The sequence below is a fragment of the Petaurus breviceps genome, unplaced genomic scaffold (assembly GCF_028583685.1).
Source record: "Petaurus breviceps papuanus isolate PSGF00001 unplaced genomic scaffold, PetGlider_PUasm1.0 582, whole genome shotgun sequence".
Classification (NCBI taxonomy): Eukaryota; Metazoa; Chordata; class Mammalia; order Diprotodontia; family Petauridae; genus Petaurus; species Petaurus breviceps.
In genome coordinates, this window is record NW_027186390.1 from 14,521,638 (window position 1) to 14,541,900 (window position 20,263).

Here is a 20,263-nt window from a genome sequence, read left to right on the forward strand (position 1 = left end):
ATATATGTACCCCTACATATATGCACATATGTATGCACATAGATTGTGTATATCTGTCTAGATAGAGTGATAGATATGAATAAAATTAAATCTAGAAAAATTTATTAGTTAAGTGCATTTCATCAAGAAGACAGAACAAACTACTTACTTTCAACATTTTTCCAAATGAAGATAGATATTTTTTCAAACAATTCTATGAATTAAAATAAATTAGTCTGAGTTTAGTATCCTAGCAACCCTGAAATACTGAAAGAATAAGCAAAAGTTCTCTACCTAATCTCTCTTATTAGTAGATCCTTTGTCAACCAATAATTCATTAAGTACCAACTGTATGCCAGGAACTATGGGGATCCAAAATTAAAATAGTCACTACCCTCAAGGAGTTTTCATTACAGAGAAGATTATGGAATATCATAAAAATAAAATAAATCATATCATAAAAATGAAATAATATAAAAATAAAATATCGTATCATAAAAATAAGATAAAATGGAATTAGAAAAGAAGCAAATCAAGTACCTTTCACTGTTATGGTCAAGAGAAAATTCTCAAGGGTTAGAGGCAATCATAAAGATAAAATAGATGGTTCTGATTACATGAAATTGAGAATTTATAGGAAAACACAGAAAAGAATTTCCCTGGGTCACACAGCTAGTAAGTGTCTAAGGTCATATTTGAACTCAGGAAGGTGAGACTTACTAATTGCATGCATGGCACTCTATCCACTACACTAACTGTCCCTATTAAAATACCTTCAGATTATTTTTTTCGAAAAAGTTTGGTGGAAAAACAAAAATAAACCTACAATAACAAATGTATATGTGTTTTCATGACTGGTCTTATGTGATCATTGGGAAAGGACAGATTTGGCAGCATCTTATAAAGACTGAGAAGAAGCCTGTTTACTTGCCATCCTCATACTGAAAGTTTCTAAATCACTAATGCCAAGCAGTCAGGCTGAAGGGGAGCTCCAGCAAGTAATATTTGTATATTTCTGGATCAGGTTGAGGTCTGAAATGATTCATTACTACTTACACTTTCAAAAAAAATGACTTGATTTATTTCTAGATTATACTTTTGCAAATGAATATTAGGAACCATTAATAAGTAAAAACTGTTTACCTTTTACAAGTATATTTTGAATTTACAAATCTTGTCTTTTTAGCCAAAGAATAAAACTGGGTCAGCACTTACCTAAGGAAATACCTCTCTTCTGTATAAATATGAAGACTTACTTAAACTAATATTCAGCCTTTGAACCTGATTGATCAAATAACTTCATGAATTCATCTTCTGTTTATACACCAAGTATTTATTAAATACCTTCTAAGTCCTCAGTCCCAGGCTAGACCCTATAGAAAATACAAGTAAATATATTGCTCTTTTCTAGCCTAAACTTACAGTCATCTACAATTAGAATGTGATATTCATGAAATGTTCATTTTCATGCTTCAATAACAAAAACTAGTAATTAGTTTGTGTCTTTCACTGCTCTGACAAGGGATAGTTCTCAACTGAACAAGGGAAAGAGGCAACAAAATATAAACTAGATTATTTTGATTACGTGACGTTGAGGATTTATCCTGGGGTTTTTCATTGCTTTCTCTGGACTCCCCCACTGTTCCTGTATGTGAAGGTGGATTAAACACAGACTCAGTGACAATTTTGCTTCTGTCTAGGGGAGCAAGTCTCAGAGCCTGGACTAAAGCCAGATTTGCATACTAGGTAATTATTGGAAAGATAACAATCCTACCCATTTTTAGTGATCCTAAAATATCTCACTTCTTTTCTTTGATTTAGACATTAGTTGGAATCTTAAAAGCGGACAGAATTAGTTACTTGGACCTTGATCCTAACTATACTGCTTTGCATTTTCCATTTAGTACTTTAGTCATATGTGATTTTATCAAAGTGGATATTTCCTCCTTGGCTGCAGATTGAAACCCCTTTTACTATCAGGTTCCCTTCCAGATTCTGGTCTCTCTTTCCCTCCATAGAGGATCTAATCAATTTTCATTGTTGTATGTGGTTTCATTTCTCCAAAAATGTGTCAACTCAGAGTTAGGAAACTAAAATGGAATGTTTAGGAGTAACAGAGGTTAGCCACATGTAGACCAAGAACTATATATACATTATTCTGAGCATGCTCTTCTCCCTTTTCCATGACTACAGCATTGCTACTGCTTACAGGGGCTTTACACAGGGATGGGAGATATTTTATATGTTCCGTTGGCATCAGTGCTCCATCTTCCCTCCCCCCCCCCAAAAAAAATCATCCATTTCTCCCATATTTACCCTATAACCAAAACTAGGATATTTTTTTTAATACCGTCTCAAGTAAAGCACTTTTTCCCAATTATTATTTTGGGGGGGGATAGGGGTGAACCAAGGTAAGTCTAAATTTCCCAGTATGCTATGAGTCATCCCTAAGATTATTTAATTAGCAACTACATTTCTCATGTGGCTCCAGGTCCCAAATGATGGATCTGATTGGAGACCTTGAATTTCTATGAAATGCTATGATGGTGGTGCAGGGGATGCCATTATAGTGAGGACATAAACTAAAAAGGGAGCATCGTCACCCTATGGCAAAAGAGTGGATTCCAAGTCATGGAACCAGGCACGGAGTTTCAGTTGGGCTTAATGAACAGGTTGCCCAGCAAAACACTGTGTATACACACATATAAATACTATGTATAGGAATGAAAGTAGAAGTGGCAAGAGGGGGAAGAACATGAAGAATTTGAATACAGATTAAATGCTAAAAAAAGTGTTTCCTGAAAGTAAAATCTTGCCCTATAGTGAATACATTGCCTTGCTTGTTCCCAGTCCCTGACAGGAAATTCAACCCTTGAAAGTCACTTTTACTTAACTAGCATCATCTCCCAGGTGTATTTGTTTAACTACGACTCTGTTACCCTAGACATCCAAAGGGAATGCTCGTCTAGAGTCCAGGGGTGGGGAACCTGCAGCCCCAAGGCTACATGTAGCCCTCTAGGTCCTCAAGTATGACCCTTTGAGCCCAAATCTGACTGAACCCTTTAATAAAAGGATTTGTTTTGTAAAACCTGGACTCAGTCAAAAGGTCACACCCAAGGACCTAGAGGGCCACATGTGGCCTCGACACCCATAGGTTTCTCCCCCTGTCTCCCCACGCCACCCCCAACACATCTTCCTATTCACATTATTGGGTCTAACTGGGGTAATTGTAGTAATAAGCCTTCTTGGGTGTTGTCATTAATGGAAAAAAAAAACATCTACCCCAAAAGATATTCCTAAAGCTAAGCTTTTAGACAGCTTGAAAAGTCCTCTCTACAATTTTATTTGTAGAATGAAACTTCATTCTACAGGCAACTTGGAACCAAGGAGATATTTAAACACTAAGGGGAACAAAGATACTATTTCAAATGAAGACTTCCTGATCAATTTTTCCCTTCACATATTCCTTCCTTTCTTTCCACTCCTTCCCACTCCCAGCCTCCCAACCAATACTGATCTCTCCCCCTACCTTCCTTTGGATTTTCTGCAGTTCTTGGTTTTCATCTCTCTTGTATAGTTTCTATGTATTTTTAAAAATTATTATTACAGCTCACAGATCACATTATCGTAGATTTAGGCCTAGAAGAGAACTTCCATCCTGTCAGAGTCAATGCCTTTATTTTATAGATAAGGAAAATGAGATTGAGAAAAGTTAGGTGACTTGCCCAAGGTCACTCAGGTAGTAAGCATCAGAGCTGAATTTGAGTCAGGGTTCTCTCTTTCCAAATCTACTGCTCTCTCTACTGAACATTGCTGCCTCTATGTTTCATATCCCCTTATTTTAGAGTTCCATGAGGACAGGAACCTCTTATCTAACCTTTATACAGTGCCAGTCACAGTGAATTGCACGTGGTGTTTAGTAAATATACATTGTTCAGAACAATATTTTTCTGCAGATAAAAGATGCTTAATAAAAGTTTGCTAGATTGAATTGAACTTTGAAACATGAGAATTCCCAGTGCAAGGATGAAGTTATTTCACTGCTTTTGGTATGGGGAATAAATAGGAAGGAAACCTGAGACAAATCCTGATTACAAACAACTGACTAGTGGTGACTAGTGGAACATTTAGCAGAAGCTGTCAATTACACTAACACATGTACCTCACAAAGAGAAGACAAGGTTGGTGGAAACATTTCATGGCAAATACATTCCCTATTTTTAGACCTTTCTTTCTTTACCTGGTATTTCACTGTTGAACTCCAGTAGCTGACATATAAAGTGCTCTTATTTGTACACAGGAGGATTCAGAGGGCACAAGGACCAAGCTGTGCAAATCCCAGACATTTGTCTGGCTGCAAAGGGTATATGACGCATCAGACAAAATGGCCTAAGCCCAACTTCTGAGGCTGCATTCAGTCTCCCTTTCACAAACACACCCTTTATAATTACAGCTTCCTCAGTCTTACATTTCACAACAAAACTTCTGAATTTTACCTTCATCATTGTATTCTGATGGAGATGTTTAATGGAAATAAATTGGCTACACATATGTATGCGTTAATTATATGTTAATATATTCTTATATAGCAAATTAACATATAATGTATAATAAGAATAATATATTAGTGTATTATAATGTTCTATATATTTAATTCCCAGATTACATACACACATATATGGAATAGAAATCTGGCCTCTGAAGCATGTTGACCATTTTCCAATTTAAGAATGCTAACTTTAAAATGTATATTTAAGACCGATTTTCAGAGTAAAAAAAAATACACATAATAAATAATAAAATTTATAAAAAAGAAAAAATACACATACACATAAGCTAATTTTTCTCTCTCGAATCACTCCAAATAGCAAATCTAGCATGTAAATAATAGGTTGTGAGCTTCATGAGAGTAGGAAATGTCTTTTGTTTTCCTTTGTTTTAACCAATACTTAACACAGAGTAGACCCTTTTAAAAAAAATGCTTACTGAACTGACTAGAATTTCTCCAGAAATCTAAAACAACACAAGTCTGTCTTTTGTGCCCTCCTGGCTCCAACCATAGGTGGAGGAAGGACAGTCCTACTATTGTGTGTGTGCCAAAGAAGACATGACTCTAGATTGTTGGGGACAGGCTGAATATGATGCTGTGCACCTGGATGAGGAGCAGAACTGGTTCTTGAGACTCTCTGGGAAAGACATATGGAAATTGAAAGATATCAGAAGCTACAGACATATAGGGGAGGTGGCCTTCTCTCAACATGTCCTTGCTTTCCAGCTTGCCTCCTCAGGAACTTGGGAGATAGAGTTTTCCCTTGGTTGAGATTATGGACTCTTTTTTAGCTGAGCTGAAATAATATCTTGGTTCCATCTAAAAAAATCATTCAGCTTATATATTTTCTGGTACATTTTAATTTCTACAACTGTCCTGATTTTTATTTGCTGTTTTCCTTGGATAAGTAGATTTACTAGCTGTTTACTATTTGGGATCAACTCTTTAAGGATAAACACTTGGTGGAAAAGAGTTAAACGAGGGAGTATAAGCTAAGGGTTACCTTTCCCCTTAAAAGGGACCAGGGAAATGTCTTTTATTTTGAAACCTTCTCCCTAGATTGTACCCCTAGATTAACAATATTTAAAAATGAAAACAGACACAAATCCAGCCCAATATCTCTCTCAGAGATAAGTGATGGAAGGACAAGAGTCCAGCTAAGGCCATTCTGCTGTTCCCTTCAGGATGGAAATTGTAATCTTCCTGGGATAAGGGGTGGGTCAGACATTGATACAAGATGTCTGAGAGGCATATGTCTATCCATCTAGACAACCCATGTAAACAGGCATATCTTACATGGGCACACATATTTTATACTTCATTTCAGACTTGAAGCAAGACTTGTGCACTGTGGAGCATTAGCTAGTTCAGAGTTCTGGAAAATCTTTTAGAAATTTTATTTTCTGAACTGATAAAGACCTCATCAAAAAAAAGGGGGGTTCCCTTATTGCTGGATAAAAATTTTGAGAATATATGAAACTGTCAAGTTTGTCTAGATTTCTAAGGAAGACAGTTTAATCAAAGAGCTAAATTCATACTGGTGATGGAAAAAGGAAAAGGATATATGATGTTGTCGTTCATCCTTCATTTTCCAAAAGGACCGATGATATCTCAGAGTGATGTCTCAACTCATAGGTGAATTGGATTTAAGTAAGGCAGAGGAGCAACAAGTCATCAGCCTCGTTGTCTTCCTGAGTCATCAAAGCCCAATGCCAAGACAAAAGTCACGATGACTGCCAATGACCCAGGATGCTTTGATGTCTGACCAACACCTGCGACAGCCACCTTTATGGCTGTTGGAACAAATTGTTCTCATCTGTCCATTTCACAAGGGAAGTCTTCACATGCTTTGGGCAGTCATCCCCCTACACTGATAGGTTGCCCTCAACCTTGTTTAGCCTGTCTGCCTAGATAATTTACCAGAGTATGATCTCTGTGCATGCTACAGCTTCTTGGTGTCATAGGGGAGAGTTGGGCCAAGGTAGACACCAAAGGTGGATGAGCAGCCGTTCAACAAGCCACCTCACACACCCCAGATATATAATAGAAACTAACTAAAAGGTCACTTCAAAGATATTTGTTAAATAATCGTATTTGTTGGTAATGATAATTAATCATATTAATGGTGATAACATTTCTATAGTGTTTTGCATCTCAGAAAGCACTTTCATTTAGAAAAATACTGAAACCCTGAGGATCTACATTCTTTCTGATTCCTCCTTACTGTTTCCCTCCCTAGATTTTCTTCTGTGTCAGTTACTAGCAAAGAGTCAAGGGAAACTGCATAGAAGACTCTGCTTGTCTTTCTCAGAAGATGTCACTATTGTCTAAAAATCTATTTCCTCAAGAACTCTATTTAATCAGTGCATGAAGTGGGTGGAAAAAGATGGTGTTCTTTAAAGCCATGAACAACAAGTAACAGGATAAGGAGATACTTCTATTTTTAAAGCTCTGACAAATAACGTAATTTTATTATTTATATGATTACTCTAATATAATCAATGAAGAGTCTGGTGGTTTCCCCAGGAAGCTGGCAATGTGCTGCATTAACACCCCCAGCATTTTCTAAGTGATAATAATTCAGATCTACATATTATTTTCCTCAGAAAAACCCATGAGGTGTGTCATGCAAATATGATCATCTCCCATTTAAATTCTTTAGCAGGTATGTAATTAGATTCAGCACACAGCTAGAAAGTGTCAGAATGAGGACTTGAACCCACATCTCCCCCTGACTCCCAGACCAGTATCTTTTCCACAACACATCTGCCTTCTATAATGTCAGCCATAGATTTACCTAGGGGCATGCATCCCATCTCACTGAGTGAGCCACCCTGCTGTAGTTAAAAGCATCAAAACTGACATGTGAGACTAATCTACCTTAGTTAAAAACATTTCTACCTTTGCATCTTCAAGCTCTGGAGTCTGTCTGCTTCTTTCCCAGGTTAGCACAGACCGGAATATGTGCCAGATGAATGAAGAGCTTAAAAGGCAAAAACTACCTACAATCCAAATATCTTTTCCTTTAAATGACAAATCCATTCTGTTTGAACCACTCTATAAATCACTTAGCTTGGGAGTTTTTTTTTCTTTCCTCTGATTTCAGCAAGAAGTATTTCCCAAGCACTAATCCTGCCCTACCCTGCATAGTAAGTGTTGCCTCCTTGCTGAGGACACATAGCCCGGTCCTGGAATGGATATTTCCAGTGACACCAATCCACAAATGTTCTACACCTTTAAAAGGAAAAATATGACAGCCATGTGATAGAATTGAAACAGGTGTGGGAACACAGAGCTGAGACACTGAAGATAATTTACACTACCATGAATGCACTTGTCACTCGTTCAAGGACTATTAGCACCAATGGTAATTGGCAACTGACTTTTCAGATGACTGGTCAGCTGCCAGGACTCTTTGCCCTTCCCCCGCTCATCCCATATGGGTAACATGAAAAGAATTGGAGGTCAGAGAAATGAACTATTAACAAACAAACTTTCACTGTTAGCAAAGTTATTTGATCATGAACTTTTCAAATGGTACTGTATCATGAATGCCCAGGAAATGCCATCTCCCAGTCAAAGTCACTAATGACTTGGCTCTCAATTCTAGTTACTAGATTAATTCAGTGGTCCTGAGACCACATCCAACTCCACCCCTCTTCTTCGTTAAGAATCTTACTCAGTCTTTTATGCCCTTGTTCTAGGGAGTTGAAAAGTCCTGTCATTTTTGTGTTTGGCTTCTCTGTCAACACTGCATGTGTTTCCTAGCCCACAGCTGCCCCACATTCCACTGCCTTGAACATGGTAGGATTTGAAACTGGTAAATGTAAAGGATTCTTTTTGGGGGGAGGAGGCGTTTCATGTCTTGTGGAAAACAACATCTCCAACCTCCAAAAATGTATCCCTACATACGATGACTTTCATCTGTTACTCAAATAGAATTTTCTTTATATGTATACATATATAGCATGTATTCTCCTACATTTCTACTAGTATAATCCTATACGTAATTCTCCAAGCATATTATAAAGAACCTTATTCATCCTCACAAGATTGTTCTGTTTTTAATTCTAATAAAATGGGGATATGTCATTCAAGAACATTTGGTTCTTAAAATGTACCAAAATTATAAAGGAATATGTTAAAGCAGGAGTGTTAGTCCCTACAACCACATGATGGAATAATCCTGTCTGGCCAGTATGAAAATCAGATGGGACATGGAGAATGACAGTAGATTATAGACAATTGAATAAGGTTGTATGCTGCTGTTCCAGATAATTGTCACCTTAATAGAAAGGATCCAGAAATATTATGGGACTTGGTACACAGTTATTGATGCAGCCAATGCTTTCTTCATCATGCCAATAGACTCTAAACAATGGGACCAGTTTGCTTTCACTTGGCAGGGCAGACAATATACTTTCACCCACTTGCCACAAGGATATCTGCATAGCCCCACTCTTTGTCAATATGATGAACTTATGGCACTACATCAAGCCATCAAAACAGAACAAGGAGGCCTGTGTCATGTATTTACTGATTCATGGGAGATAGTTAATGGGTTAGCTACATGGATGCCCATGTGGAAAAATCAAAATTGGGAAATCCATGGTAAACAAGTTTTGGGCAAAGAATTATGGGAAGATATATGGGACATGTCTTTGGTTACTGATTTGTCAGTTTTTCATGTAGATGCTCACATGGCCTTCACCACATCAGAACATGAGTACAATGCACATGCTGATCAACTAGCAAAGATTATTACTCAAAACATTGTCCCTACTCTGACACCAGCTGATGATCCAGTACTAGCAAAACGGGTCCATTAAATGGTCAGCCATTTAGGGGTCCAAGCCCCACACCAGTGGGCACAAGATCGAGGTATTAGTATCTCTCATTCATTTTTAAAACAGATAGCAGAGGAATGCCATGTGTGTCAATTGGAAAAGGAATAAACTGTTCCTTGGGTAGTAATTGGAGAGATAGCAAGGGGAAAAGTTCCAGCCCAAATTTGGCAAATAGATTATATTGATCCTCTACCCCAAGATAAAAGGATGCAAATTTATATGTACTTGTGTTGACACCTATTCAGGTGTACTAGTAGCTTGTTCTTATAAGAATGCAATCCAGGCAGATGCCGTGGCATGAGAGAGTTTTGCTACCCGGCCTGCTTCAGACTGAAGACTCTTCCTCTCCCACTCAGCCTTGCAGGTTGCAGTTGACCAAAGAGATGGTTATGGAGAAGCCAAGTCCCCTGCTGGTCGGGTGGGAATTTGTGAGACAGTATTACACTCTTTTGAACCAGGCACCAGACATGCTGCATAGGTTTTATGGAAAGAACTCATCTTACGTTCATGGAGGTTTGGATTCCAATGGAAAACCAGCTGATGCTGTCTATAGACAAAAAGAAATCCATCGGAAAGTGATGCCCCAAAACTTTACAAATTGTCACACTAAGATTCGTCATGTGGATGCTCATGATACCCTCAATGATGGTGCTGTAGTCCAGGTGATGGGATTGCTGTCTAATAATAACCAAGCATTTCGAAGATTCATGCAGACATTTGTACTTGCACCAGAGGGTTCTGTTGCAAACAAATTCTATGTTCATGATGACATCTTCCGATACCAAGATGAGGTTTTTGGTGGTTTTGTCACTGAACCTCAAGAAGAATCTGAGGGAGAAGTAAGAAGAACCAGAGGAAAGACAGCAGAGTCCTGGGGTAGTTCCTGATGACTCTGGAAATTTTTATGACCAGATTGGCAGCAATGACCTGGAGGAGCCTGTTGCAGAGCCAGAGCCAGAGCCAGAACCAGAGCCTGAGCAAGAAGCTGAACCTGAAATTCATGAAGAAAAGTCTGAACCAGCTTTGGAAGAGCCTGTTTCTGAAGAGACTCCAAAAAGCTCATCTCCGGTGCCTGTGGATTCTGCCCCAGCAGTACAGGAGGACTTGAGAAACTTTTCCTGGGCATCTGTGACCAATAAGAAGCTTCCACCTAGTGGAGCTGTTCCAGTGTCTGGGATACCACCCCATGTGTTAAAGTACCAGCTTCACAGGCTCGCCCAGAATCAAAACCGGAATCTCAGACACCACCACAGAGGCCCCAGAGGCACCAGAGAGTGAGGGAACAACAAACTAATATCCCACCCCAAAGGGGACCCAGACCAATTCGTGAAGGTGGTGAACAGGGTGATATGGATACAAGGAGAATTGTGAGATATCCAGACAGTCTTCAGCTTTTTGGTGGAAATCTTCCACGTGATGTGGACAAAGCAGAACTAAAAGATTTCTTCCAAAGTTTCTGTGTTTCGTTCAAAGGTTATGGGAATGTTGTGGAACTTAGAATTAATAGTGGAGGGAAGCTACCCAATTTTGGTTTTGTGGTGTTTGATGACCCAGAGCCAGTTCAGAAGATCCTTGGCAGCAGGCCCATCATGTTTAGAGGTGAGGTGCATTTGAATGTTGAGGAAAAGAAGACATGAGCAGCCAGAGAAAGAGGCCCACGAAGTGGGCTAGGTGGTGGAGTAAGAGGTCCTCCCTGTGGAGGAATGTCCCAGAAACCAGGATTTGGAGCTGGAAGGGGGATTGGTCAGCGTCAGTGAATTTGGCACACAAATCTTCACGTGATGGCACAAACCTTTGCTCCTGCAGCATTGTGAATTTCAGCCTTGGATATCTTGGAATGTGACCCTAGCCTGTTATATAAACTGCCTACATTTGATACAATTTCAGGCCCTTTTTTGTTTGTGTTAATGGTTTTTTGTGTGTGCTATTTTCATCCCCTGCTGCCCCCATAAGTCCGCGTCCCCAATTCCACTTTTGTGGAACAATATTTTAGGAAAAGTCGATTTTAAAAGAAGAAAAACTGAAATTCCTTGCTCACCTCAAATATACGGACTAGATTTTTTTTTATTTTACAACAGCGGTTTTATCCCAAAGGACTATATCTTTTGCTTATAACTGATATTGGAATAATTTTCTTTTTCCTTTTCCACGTGTTCCAAGAATCGAACCCAGGATTTGGCAAACATTTTGAGGGCAGGAAAAACCCCAGTTGTTCATTGAGGGCCGTGACTACTCTCTGGTTTGGAGCTGTTGCCACTGGAAAAATTGACAGTCACACTTTTCTCTGTGGCATGGTTAAAAAACAGAATAAAGGGTATTCATAGAACTTTTTTTGCTTTTGGTACATGATCACATAAAAATGAATTCTAAACTACTGTTTTTACCACTTGGAATTTTGGATTGTGGGATAGGTTTTAAATGTGTAGAATTCAACTCTTTTAAATGCTTTTCCTGAATTTGTGGAAAAAAATTTTTATTGAAGTAGGGAGGTTTTTTTTCATGTTTTAGTTTGTATTTGTAAAAACACAAAACAAAACAAAAAAACAGCAAAATTGTTGTGCCTTTTATTTATCTCTCATTCCAGTCTTGGCAAATTGTTTTAAAATAAATAAAAAATTAAAAAAAGAATGCAATCCAGAAAAACACCTGTAAAACTCTAAATCTCATAAGTCTATATTATGGAACCCCAATGTAGACTCAAAGTGACAATGGGTCACATTTCAAAGGTAATGAAATGAAGAGATAGTGTATATAAAACAATATAGAATGGGTATATTATATTCCGCATTATTCATAAGTATCTGGGTTAATTGAAAAAATGAATGAATTTTTGAAAGAACAGTTAAGGAAGTTTAGTCCTAATAATTCATATCAATATTGGAAAGATAATTTGTCCACTGCTACATGTAATTTGAATAATAGACACCTCTAGCCAGAATGATGACCTCAAATCTGCAAATTGGAAAACAGCAGAAACATAAGATCCCAAATATTGAGTATTGGACTTTGAAGAAAGATGTCCCAGCACCATATACAGTAACACCTGGTTTGGCAGGATGTGATTTACATTGTTTAGAGGACTTTTGGTTGGGTACAAATGAAATAAGAAACATTTCTACTGGAATATATTTGCGCAGATATTACCTAAATCAGTTTAGCAGCTCAAGGAATACATGCCTTAGCTGGACTAATAGATTCTAATTATCAAGGAGAAATTATTGTGACATTGCAGAATCTGGGTGAAGATGCCATACAGTTTTGTAAAGATGATAGAACAGTTCAAGTGATTGTTATTCCTTGTGAAACAATACCCTTTGTGAAAACTGACCCTCCTTCTGAAACAACTGTCAGAGGAAATGAAGAGTTTAGTTCTACTAATAGAATACAATTGGGAACTAAAATATGGGTAAAGTGGAAGCCAGATGATGCTCCAAAGACTGTCAAGATTATAACACATGGGAAAGACAGTACTGTAGTTGCTGTTGGTTCAGGAGAAGATGATTATCAAATTGTACCCTTAACTCCTATATTCTATAATGAATGAGGCTATGGTAATGAGTTCATGGACTCCAGAAGCATGGCTAACCCTATATTTGTCCTTTTTTGGTTTTTGTCTGTTAAACTTGTTTGCAAGATGTGTTTTCTGCAGGCTTAGTACCCTCCACCTACAGATGCCTGATCACTTAAGCTGGATGCCATCCCCTGTCCAGGACTGTGATGTGCCACCCCTATACCTGGAGTTGACCAAGCTCCAGATTCCAGTTAAAGAAATGACCTTTTGAATGAGACCTCTTGGAGCAGGGACAGTTCTGCATCCAATTTCAGCTGGAAGTAACTTTGGAGAAGAGATCTTAGCCCTTTACCCCCAAGGTAAAAGAACACAAACTTTTGAGCCCCATTTGTTCAAGGTGGAAAGATGGGGTGCTTGTGCCCCAGCTCCTACCCTAAGATATTGTTTTATGTGCTTATTTTCTATTTTCCCTGTTATATTGTTGCAAAGTTCTCTTGACACCAGTTATCCCACCAGTTACCGTGTTTCCCCGATAATAAGACCTATCCCAAAAATAAGCCCACTCCTTACTGTGTGTTTCCTCTAAAATAAGCCCTCCCCCGAAAATAAGCCCTATTGAGATTGCTACTGTAGTGAAGGTGATCCCCTGCGCTACACGCTACATTACGGTACCCTCTGTATGCACCGTCCCCCCCCCCCGTGAAACACACGCCGCACTCTGAGCTTCATCCAATCAGAGCTGCAGCAGTGAGCACGTCATCCTGTTCTTCCCCAGTGATTTGCTTATTGAATAAAGGTACATTTTTTTGTTCACATTTACCTGTTTATTAAAATTGCTGTCAATGTTCATTAAAATAAGCCCTCCCCTGAAAATAAGCCCTCTGGTGTTTTTCTGTCCAAAAAAAAATTTATAAGACAATGTCTTATTATCGGGGAAACATGGTATCCCTAAACTCTCATTACTCTATGTAATGTATTTACATGTATTGCTAATGTATTTTTGCTATGTAAGGGACATGAAAGATCTTGGGGACAGATGAATGCTAATGGGAATTTGAAGACCTTCCCTGCTTTGAAAGTATACTCTGCCCCCTAGTAGGCTGAATGTCATCACATAGAGCCTGTGGTAGGAGGAATTTGCTGAAGGGTAGAACAGAGCCCACAGGAAGCTAGGAGTCAGAGCAAGCTAGACTGGGAGGAGGAGAGCACATGTCCCAGGGAGTCAGTCATGCTTATGAGTAAAAATATTGGTTTGTGGGAAGGCTAAAGGAGGCTGTGGCTCTCTGTGCTGTTATGGCTTATTAACTTCTTTGCTACTATGATGGAATTGGCTTACTGGTTTTGGGATTTGGTTTTCTGGTGTATGAATAAATGTTTCACTTCTGTCTTCTATATGGAGAGTCTGTTGTAGTTTGCAATCAAGAACCATGCAGGTATATTTATAGTGATCATGGGCACTGTGAATATTGCATTGGTGCTACAGTATTGCTGTCTAATTTGCTGCTGATTGTGTTGTGGATTTCCATTGTTTAAGGTAGTTTAAAGAGTGAATGTAAGTACTCATATGTTCTTGTACCTGACTACCTTAAAACATAGGATCTCATATTTAGAGCTGGGATGGACCTCAGAGGCCATCTAAACCAACCCTGCTTCCCCATCTATATAATGAAGTGGGTTAGATTATATAATCTTTAAGGTCCTTGCTAGCTTTAAATCCTATGAAGCAGTGTCCCACCAAAGACCTGCAAAAGACAGGCAAGTTTCTTACATTGTGACAAAATGGCTTTTGGCTTCTGCCACTCTTGGCTCCTAAGAAGAACAGGAAGCTGTGCTGTGCAATGTAAGGTATATCCTCCAGACATCATTACCTTGGGGAGAACACAAACTTTGGGAAAGGTAATAGCTAAGGACAGGGTACCATCCCCTGAAAAAGTGGCAAAAAATCTACACCTTGTAGTGACATTTGGCCATTCTAGCTTTAGACATCATCATCATCATCATCATCATCATCATCATCATCACTACCATTTATGTAGTATTTTAAGGTTTGCAAAGTGCTTTACAAAAAATAACTACTTTTGGGGGATGGAGCCAAGATGGCAGAGTAAAAGCATGAACAAATAACTATGTTTAGTCTCACAGCAACCATATGTGCTCTCATTATCACCTATTTTAAAGATAGGGAAATGGAAGCAGACAGGGGTTAAGTGATTTGCCCAAGGTCACACACCTACTAAATGTGTGATACCAGATTCAAACTCAGGTCTTCCTGACTCCAAATCCAAGATTCCATCTACCTAGCTGTATTCTAGATGTCTGTCAATGAGAAACTGTGTATTTTGGGGGTTAGGGAGGAGAGGGGTAGGACTCAGCAATATTACCAAGGGTAAGATGTAAGTTGCCACCTTTCCCTTTCACCCACACCTCTTTCAGACACTGATGCCTTCCTTCCTTTCTCCAGATTAAGTATTTTTACACATTAATACCTCTTTATTTTAATACATTTTAATTACATGCCTAGTCATATGAATGAATTTTGAGGCTCTGAGAGTTTCAGGTCCATTTCTAAGAGCTGCTGAGGAGCAATTAAAAGTCATGGGTTTCTCTTAGCCCTATCCCAAGGTTCTGAAACCAGCCTTTGCCTGCTTAGAGCCTTCCTCCTTTCTGGTTCTCTCCCTGTCACATGCCCACCCACCCCTGCCTCCCACAAAAAAAAAGCCATTACTTCTTCCACTAAGACTCTCAAGGATTAGGGATTCAGAATCTGTTCTCACTGTGTAACTTTGGTCTAACTCTCACTCCTAGCTCAGAATTGTCACTAGGAGTGAAGTGGTCAAAAGATTAGACTAAATCTTGACCTGGAGTATTCTCTAGGCTTTTGCCAGCTGTCTGGTTAGGTGTGGTGTCCCATAACACTTGACTATGCATAGCAAAGTGGTATGGGACCACTAGCCCTTCTGAAGTAAATATTTCAGTGTAAATGTTTAACCAAAAAAAAAGCTTTAGCCCTTCTTCAGCAAGGAGATACTAGCCAGATGAAATATGAAAACAGATGAGAACAGACCATGAAACACAATGTCCAGTACAGAAAGACATAAATGAGTATGATAACATCATCAGAAGACATTAATGGCTCTGCAAAATCAAGGGTAGGAATTTTATTGACTGCATATATGCACTGACCACACATGTATCTGGCATGCATGATCTTTTGCATGTTTCTAGTCATATATGTTCTCTACATGTGTGTTGCCTGGACATGTATATTCTCTGAGAATGTTCTCTCCCACTCATTAGAGTATGATAACCTTTCAAAGAGGGTGCTCTTAGGAAGGAGAGTGGGGAGAGGAGGGAAACTTTCTTGTCACCTTGCTTTACAAGTTAAGTAAGTTGTTTTGAACTAATCTGTCCCCTGACCTTGTAAAAGAAATATATTAGTGGAGACTAATGAGCTTTGGGTTCAAGTGATTACTGACTCATACTTAAAATGTTTTAAATCTGTTATAATGGCGGGCAAATGTGTTTTGGGGATGAATGGTTCTATTCAGATATCAAAGAATTCTTTAAAAAGAGTATCTAAATTCTAAATGTGATTTGCCTATAAAAGTCATACTAATTACAACAGTGTATATACTCTATAACATTATAACGTTGTGACATATCATCAATATAGATCGGGTCAATTTTGTTATGTTTTATTTTGTTTCAGCAATAAACTGTGTATACACTCAGTCTCCCACTATCCATATAGCACAGTTGCCTACTGAAAACTTTAAATTACAGGGAAATTGTTCACTAGATTGCAGTATCTATAAACACCCTTAAACACAATTTAAGATAGGATAGAATAGATGAAATTTTTTAAAGAAATAGAACAAAGGAAAAGTCTGTAAGAAAATGAAACAAAACAGTGTGGAGCAGTGGAGAGAGTCTTGAATTTGGATTTAGAGAATTGGTTTCTCTTGGAGGAGGCTAGGTGGCTCAGTGAATAGAGCACCAGCCCTGGAGTAAGGAGGACCTAAGTTCAAATCCAGCCTCAGACACTGAACACTTACTAGCCATGTGACCTTGGGCAAGTCACTTAACCCCAATGGCCCTGCCTTCCCCCCTCCAAAAAGCAATAAAGAAAAAAGAAAAGAAACTTGGTTTCTCTCTCATTTGCATATTGTATGGCCTTAGGCAAATTATTTACCTTCTCTGGGCCTCAGTTTCCTTATCTCTAAAATGGAGGAATTGTATTAGGAAGGACTTCCAAGATCCCTTCCATCTCTAAATCTATAATTTGATAAATGAGGGGAAAACAGAAAATGACAAAGTGGTGTAAAAGAAAAGAAAAGGAAAAAAAGAGAAGAGTTTAGAGAAGGAAAAAAGAAATGAGAGAAAAGTTAGAAAGTGGGTAATCAAGGATAAGAACTAAAAACAGAAAAGAGGTGATTATAGTCTGGAATTTTAATTTTAAATTTCATTATGAGTATAATGTTATTTTATTTATAGGTAGAATTTTTATATGCAACCATCTTTTTTAAGACCTCTTGCTCCCTCTCCCCAAATTCTCCTCCTTACCCCACCTCTCCAGTAAAGCTGATATGTCCAGGGAGAGCTTTGGATTCATAGTAAATTCCATACAAGGCACCTTTTGACAGTGGCTGATGATTGCTCCTATGATTAACAGTCCTAATCTCTTCTCAAGGGAAGAGACATCAAAAAAGAAAGCACCATAAACAGAGAAATTTCTGTGAAAAGCATTTGCAGTTTTATTTTTTTTAATTCCTGGAAGAAAAGGGTTGTATTTTAAGGATTTACTTCTTTAGTCAGAGCAAAAGATGGAGACATATTAATCTAGCTCTGTCTACATACCTAGTGACATCTGAGCTGTTGGAATGAATCTCACCACCTACTGCCAGCCTCTGCTAGCTCCCCTGGCATTCATTCACTAGGAAAGTAAAGACCCCCATTGCCTGTCATCTCCTGACTTCCAAGTAAAAGGAAAAAGCAATGCATTCCTGTCACATGTTCTCATTCCTCACAGCCAGGGAGAAGGAAAGAGTAGGAAATTTATTACTGACAACTCCTTACCAAAATACTTGGGACACGTGGACATCGTAGCTACTCTGCTTCTTCACATCTACATAAGAGAACAACAGACCAGTAGAACTGAGACCAGTGACTACCAAGTACCAAAATCTAAATGGGCTAAAATTTGTAACCTGATGCTTCTTTATAGGAAATTGAAAGGCAAATATAAGTTCATTCAAATACAAGTTCAAGGCCTAGGTCTGACACTTTAGCCTTATGGAAAATCACTCTAAAAATCTGTATCTTAGCACAGGTACTTTGTATACCCATGTATATATAATACATTTGCACTTAGAGTTGTTTTGTAGGACTTTGTAAGCCTCAAAGCACTCCAAAGCTGTAGAGTATTGTCATTATTCATTCATTATTAGGAAAAACTGCATGCAGTGTGGCAGAGGAAGACTAGGCTAGTTCAGTGTTCAAATCCCACATCTAACAGTTTTGAAACTATGGACAGTTACTCTTTCTGAGCCTCAGGTAAGTCGAAATCATAGCTCCTTATATAATGAATGCCCATGCTCAGTATTAATTGTTCTGGAAGACTTGGAAAAAAAGTTCATTGACTACTTTGACTGTTTTTGTGAAGTCTTCTTAGAATAATGGTTTTAAATGTATAAAATACATAGGACACGAATTATATTTGAGATAAAGATGTAGTTTTTTTTTCTGATCCAAGTTTATGGATACCCTGAAATATAAAGGTTTAAAACTCCTGATCTAAAGAAAGCATTTTAGAGGTGTGTAGGTGGAGAAGTGAATAGAGTACCAGCCCTGGAGTCAGGAGGACCTGAGTTCAAATCCGGTCTCAGATACTTAACACTTCCTAGCCATGTGATCTTGGGCAAGTAACTTAACCCCAATTGCCCTGCATTCCCCCCTCCAAAAAGCAAAAGAAAGAAAGGAAGGAAGGAAGGAAGGAAGGAAGGAAGGAAGGAAGGAAGGAAGGAAGGAAGGAAGGAAGGAAGGAAGGAAGGAAGGAAGGAAGAAAGGAAGGAAGGAAGCATTTTATTCATTTTCAGAGAACATTCTGTGCTTCAGTGTAGTATGAGAAAAAAAAAAAGTTCCCCCCAATATGTATACTGCATCTGAGCATTGTGGTGCTTTTTTGAACAAGATAAAATCATAAACTTGATATTATAATGGACTTTCAAAAACCATTAGAGTTTACCTAAACTATTCAATCATATAGATATCTTGAAGGGGGAAAAAAGTGCATATGTGTGTCTTTTCTTATCTCAAATACTCAAGGCAAAAGCTAGTTGAAATGATTACTAACTTTAGTAAAGTAGTAGGATACACAATAAATTCATTAAAATGATCAGTATTTCTATACAGGACTAAAACAACCAGGAAAAAAATTATAAGAGAAATTCCATTCAAAATAACTGCATAATTTATGAACTATCTGAGATTTAATCGATAAAGACACATAAAGTTATATATAAATACTACTATAATACACTATAGAAATGAGACAAATAAGCAAAAACTAAAGCAATACAAAAAGAGTAGTGGAGTGTATGGTAAGACCTAAAGCATAAATTCATAGGGGAAAAACTCTCCACTTGATGCAAACTGATAGAAAAATGGAAGAATAGTTGGGCAAAAATTAGATTCTGAACAGCATCTTACAGTGTGTAAGACAAAAATTTTCAAATTCACATGTGACTTAAATAAGTCATATAAAAAATAGAGATGAGAAGCAGGTACTTTCCACAAGTGTGGACAGGAGAAGTTTAGTTAATAACAACAAACAAGAGATATTCATTTAAAAAATAAAGCTATTTTATAACATAAAACCAAAAGGTTTTTTCATGAACAAAATCCATATAAAGTAAGAAGAGAAACTGTAAGCTTGAGGGGGGGGCAAGACTTTTGCCATAAATATTAACAATAAAAGTTTGATATTCAAGATATAGAGGGAACTGACAAAAATATATAAAAGATTTAGGAGCCATTCCTCAATAAATGGCATAAAAAATATATGAATAGGCAGTTTTTAAAAGATGAATTGCATACTATCAGTGACCGTAAGAAAACATATTATGTCACTGATAATAAAAGAAATACAAATTAAAACAACCCAGAGGTTTTACTTAATTTCCTTCAAATTGGTAATGGTGAACAAAAAACAGAATAGTCAATGTTGGCTGGAGCCATGAGGGTGCAGCAGGGACAGGGGACATATTAGAGAGAGAGATATCTTTTGGAAAAATCAGCACTATGCTCCGACTCTCCTGAGGAGCAATTTGGAATTTGCAGAAATGTTGATCGCCTATTTGTATCCTTTGATCCAACAAC

At 38.0% G+C, this 20,263-nt stretch overlaps 1 protein-coding gene and 1 pseudogene across 2 annotated transcripts in view; one reads left to right on the forward strand and one right to left on the reverse strand.

Annotated features, from left to right (window-relative positions):
- The window catches only part of MYLK4 (myosin light chain kinase family member 4), a 153,736-nt gene that overhangs the window by 85,367 nt on the left and 48,106 nt on the right, over positions 1–20,263 (reverse strand). The window contains exon 3 of one of the 2 annotated variants that reach the window (XM_069103606.1): positions 149–193. The exons of the other annotated variant lie outside the window; for it this stretch is intronic. Coding sequence (XP_068959707.1) covers positions 149–193 — 45 coding nt within the window. The remainder of the gene's footprint in view (positions 1–148; positions 194–20,263) is intronic. 2 annotated transcript variants of the gene reach the window in all.
- On the forward strand, positions 9,625–12,013 carry LOC138173567 (ras GTPase-activating protein-binding protein 1 pseudogene; annotated as a pseudogene).